The sequence below is a fragment of the Engraulis encrasicolus genome, chromosome 10, assembly GCF_034702125.1.
Source record: "Engraulis encrasicolus isolate BLACKSEA-1 chromosome 10, IST_EnEncr_1.0, whole genome shotgun sequence".
In the NCBI taxonomy this organism is placed as follows: Eukaryota; Metazoa; Chordata; class Actinopteri; order Clupeiformes; family Engraulidae; genus Engraulis; species Engraulis encrasicolus.
In genome coordinates, this window is record NC_085866.1 from 5,958,343 (window position 1) to 5,963,342 (window position 5,000).

The 5,000-nt window shown below is 42.5% G+C and overlaps 2 protein-coding genes across 2 annotated transcripts in view; one reads left to right on the forward strand and one right to left on the reverse strand.

Moving 5' to 3' along the window:
* LOC134456541 (cytochrome c oxidase subunit 4 isoform 2, mitochondrial) overlaps positions 1-894 on the forward strand; it is a 9,795-nt gene extending 8,901 nt beyond the window's left edge. Inside the window, exon 5 of the mRNA XM_063207932.1 lies at positions 1-894. This exon is cut by the window's left edge and continues 9 nt beyond it. Within this exon, the coding sequence (XP_063064002.1) occupies positions 1-125 (125 nt within the window). The 3' untranslated portion in view covers positions 126-894.
* A 3,096-nt stretch (positions 895-3,990) lies between these two features.
* Positions 3,991-5,000, reverse strand: part of bcl2l1 (BCL2 like 1) — a 46,250-nt gene continuing 45,240 nt past the window's right edge. Inside the window, exon 3 of the mRNA XM_063207931.1 lies at positions 3,991-5,000. This exon is cut by the window's right edge and continues 845 nt beyond it. The gene's annotated coding sequence lies outside the window, so the exon portion shown is untranslated.

A 5,000-nucleotide genomic window follows, 5' to 3' on the forward strand; every position in this document is an offset into this window, starting at 1 on the left:
CCACCCCGCGCACCTTTGATGAGGACTGGAAGGCCCGGCAGATCCAGAGGATGCTGGACATGAGGGTCAACCCCGTGGAGGGCTTCGCATCCCAGTGGGACTACGAGAAGAAGCAGTGGAAGTAGACCTGCGCTCCACACCACTACACCTGCTTGTGGATGTATGTGTATGTATGAGTGATTTAGTGTGTGTGTGTGTGTGTGTGTGTGTGTGAATGTGTTTGCACACTCTGGCAGAGTGGGTGGAGCATTGCACGTTGTTGTCAGCACGCAGCCTTCCTTGTAAATATCTGCCGATTTCTCTCTTGTAAGAGAGTCCTAACTTAACATGATTGTATTGTGGCTCCCGTCCACTGTGGTTTGTAAGCTGTCATTCCACAACCCAAACCCAACCGTCCAGCTGCAGCAGCATTCATGACCAGGGATGATGATGATGATAATGATGATGACCCGTCCTGACTGAACCTGACCTTCATCCAGACCGCAGTTTGCCTTGTTTGCCATTTCACCTGCTCTCCAGGGTTTCCCACCAACTAACCACCCCAGTACAGAACGAGCATCATGGGCATGCATGAGACTATTCTTGGGCATCTTTGTATATCCACTTGCATTGATGTGCAAATTCAGATTTCTTCATATCAGCATTTTTTTTATCTTCACCATAAAACCTCTGTTTTGGCATTCAGTGCCAAATACTGCATAGATGCAAATGAAATGCCAATGGTGTATACGGGCTGTCTGGATATGTCAGCAGCAGTTCAGGAGGAAACTGTCAGGTCAAGACTGAACACACTTGTTCCACAGCAATGAATGTACTGTAAAACAAACAAAAAACAAATCTTAAAGTCTCATGTCACATGGCGGCTACTGAATAAAACCTTACGTGGCAAAAACACTCGTGTGTGTGTGTGTGCTTCAAATGATTCCTGTGAAGTGTTTTTCAAGTGGGCCAGACATTTAATATTAATATTCAGAGACTTGCAGCCTCTCCACCTATGCCCCCCTGTAACCCTAATATCACCAAGATAAGAAAAAAAATCATCTTGTTTGAATATTCGTTTTAAAATGCCATTAATTTCACATGTGTATGCTTCAATGAACAGACTTGAAGGGTCACTCGCTGCTTTTGACCTGCATTTGTCAGGCACCACACCACCACCACACCTTGGAAGAGAAAACAAAAAGGCAACAGCTGTGATTATGGGTCTTTATTTTCATCAGACATTAAATAAGTTTCTAAAACATCGATCAACCCATTTAAGTTATTGTTTTTGCCCAGGTTTAAATTAAAACTATGGATGGGAAAAACATAAAATCAAAACTTTAAAAAAATATTTTCTCTTTTTTTTAAACTTCCTATTTTCCGTTGCATTTTTCCTAAAACACAATGACTTAAATATACACGTCAACAAAAGAAAATGATGGAGTTCTTAAGGCAATAGCAAGGAACACTATTTGTTTACACGAAATATAACATTTGGAAATAATCAGATGTTTAAATATTTACCTAATCTATTTTGTTGCTACTCTAAAGGTATTTTTTTAAGTTAGCTACTTTACATAGTGTCGTGCCAATGCTTGCCAAGCGCAAGTTTTTAAAGAAACAACTTGCTGAAACTTTCCATCAAAAGTATTCAAACAAACTATGCACTCACACAGACAAGTGAAGGGAAACGGTTTCTTGGCAGTCTTCTATGTTGTGAGATAAACGTGGCTGAAGCATGCAAGCAGCACTTTGTTTTTCTTTTTTTTTTATTTCACACGGAATGTTCTCAGCAGTCTGTTAGTCTGCATGGAGCAGCAATGTCAAATACTTCACGGGTGAGACTTGTTGACATTATAAACCCACCTGAGCATGAGTGTGTGTATATATGATTTTGGAGAAGGAAAACCAAGTAGAAGTTATACAGAATGACATGTCTCCTCTTTAAAGAAAAAAAAGAAAGAAAAAAGAGGGGGAAACTTCAATCGAAATTGAAGAAAAAAGCTAGACAGAAAGAGGGGGAAAATAGGAGATAAAAAAAGACGGGGCCTGTGATGTCACGGCCTGATTGATTGTTCACATATGCATCACTTGTGAGCACTTCTTAGAAACGTTTATGTTGTCTGCTCCACATGTCAAATGCTGACTGATGAGAAAGGTTGAGTCTCTGAGGACTCACAGACTATAAAGCTCGGTGGCATGTGACTGACATACCAAATCCAAATGCTGTTCTCCCAAAGGAGTTAACAGAGTCTGATACATTTTTGGGAAGGAGGAACAGATCCACCTGCTCTGACACACTCTTCAACCATACGTCTGCAAGGTTGCCGACAGGAGGGGGACAAAGGGGACAGTTGTCCCGGGCCCAGGGAGTGAGAAGGCCCCAGAATTGGGTCCTCATCACATTGAATCTATTGGGCTGGGGGCCCATTCAGATGACTTTGTTCTGGGCCCAGTCAAAGCTGTCAGTGGCCCTGCATGTCTGTTTTCATCTCTCTTCACTCTAAGCTCTCTAGCCAGACACCTTTAATAGGAAACGACAGACACCTTCAGCTTTTAAATTAAACATGCTCAGGCACCAGGAAATTGTTTTTGCTGCCCGTCTCGTCTCTAGTCTCGCGTCTCGGCCAGTTTGACATTAGTTATTCGGCTCAGCAGCAGGTGGGCTTGTGTTGAGTGACGCACGCCGTGAGCCGTTTTGGCAGCGAGTTGTTAAAGAATTTATACGCCGTCCTTTACGGCCGTCAGAGAGGTCTGAGATGGCAGGCGTTAAGAGGGGGTAATTAACCACTAGTCTCTAGCTATTCCCCGAAAGAGGAGCAGTCTCTGCTTACTTACGACAAAATGCCATTCAATGAGAAGCTGTGTCTACAATAGCAGTGTTTCCCTGTTCCTCCCATTTACCTTCTTGTCATCAAAGACCCTCAGCAGGCCATCCCAAGCAGAGGCCCACCACCAGTATCGAAGAAGTCTGTTATCAACACCATCAGCTATACAACACTGTATAGTGGCCAGAGAGCCCTGAACACAGTGTTGCCAGATTGGGCGGTTTCTCGCCCAATTGGGCTGCTTAGGATGGCCGTCTCATCTGCGGGTAAAAATGTCATTTCGCAGAAAAACTTGCCCAATGTTTGGCCATAGAAATCAATACAATTGGGCAGGATTTAGTGCTTCCAGGCAGGTTTTGAGCATGTTCTCGGCTGCAAATCATCAGCCTCATCTGGCAACCTTGCCTGAACAGCAGCCTGCTGGCAAGCCATCACTCTGCTCCTACTCTACTCTACTGTCTTAACAGGTCACATGACTCCTGGATTTCCTTTCCACCACAGCAGTCAAATACAAAAAGGAAACATCGGCACACTTCAGGTCTTTTTTGTGCAAAGCTTTACTTGACTTGCAAACTTTCACTCCTAGACCTTCATCAGGCAGTCTGCCTGCTCAACGTCAAATACCAAAAGCTAGCAAGTCAAGTAAAGCTTTGCACAGAAAAAGACCTGAAGTGTGGGGATTGTCTCCTTTTTATACCGAAACCTCAACTGAACCCGGCCTGCACCTCCTAAACAGATGAGCGGGGTGACTCATGGCCACTTCACTAAAGTAGCCATACGAAGACCAGACATGGTGACCTGTGTACAGGCTACTGACTTGCATTTACAGCACAGTCTGGTACTGATCAGGAAATAGCCACTCCGATACTAAAGAACAGAAAGCCTGAAGATGTCATTGAGATGTCCGTATCCTTTTTCTAGCAGTGTTAAAGGTGGGGTTGCAGGTATGACATCACGTTGGGGCAACTCACCCAGGATTCTAAGGTTCTATTAGACTCCTATGAGCCTGCGGAACCCCCAACGTGATGTCATAATGGTACATTTTCTTAAAATGGTTAACCTGCAACCCCACATTTAAGCTTGCGTATCAGTGGTGTTCTATTCTAACCTTTTGATGCTCTGCCTTTATGTTTTAAAAATGATCAAACAAAAGAAGAATCTATTCGATTATGGCAAATCAAAACTTTAAGTGGACATTTTATGTTTTAATATTTAGGGAGTTTAAAACAAGGAAACAGACATGCATACAACAACTCATCTTGGTTGCACCTGTTCTAAGAACATAATTATTATTGATATTATTATTGTTTTGACTGATGTGCTGACAATATTTTCCTGACAAAAGAAAGACACCCTTGCCCACAAACACACAACAGCGTTCCCCATCCACAAAAATGCACTCTCAAACGTGAAGCAAACAAATTGAAAGAAAAACAAAATAATCATAAACACAACATGCAAACCTTGCGATTCGAAACCAAAAACACGTTAGCATGTTGACTAGCATCGTATTATGTCAGTGCTTGGTTGCTTTGCCGTTTAGCAGGCCATGATGCAGCAGCGTTTAGGAATGAGAGACAGAAGAGGCATTAACCAAAAAAGAAACGACATCTGAAAGACATGAGGAGTCCATAGCAGTAGAAAATAGATATCGTACATACAAAAAAATACAAAGGGGTTATGCTTCACCTTTACGTCCAAAAACCAGGCTTCCTTTCAAAAGAAGTCTTTTTTTAAGTAAGCCTTCATAACCAGCTCAAAAACTTCCAAGCTTTGTATTTCACCTTGTGAAACTTTTAAAATCTGTACTTGCTCACAAAAAGAAAAGAGAAAACAAAAAACACAAACTAGTCAGGAAACAACATTGACAACAACAAAATAAACAGAACAGAGAGGAAAAGAAACAATGTTTTTAAAGTTTGGTCCACTTTTTTATGCTCCATTTCTGAGCTTTCATGTGTTTTGTTTTTTCCCTGTGTGTTAAGGTGAAGAATAGGCTGGAAGTCTTGTCGTCGCTTTAGTCGAGCTGTGCCACTCACATAGTATATAGTCTTGTCTCCGCTGTAGTCGAGCTGTGCCACTCACATAGTATATAGTCTTGCTCGAGTCCCACTGAATAACAGTCCTTTGTCCCTTGTCCTGGGCTAGCGAGTGGCAGGGGTCATGATGCGTGTGGCAGCTGGGTGCAGG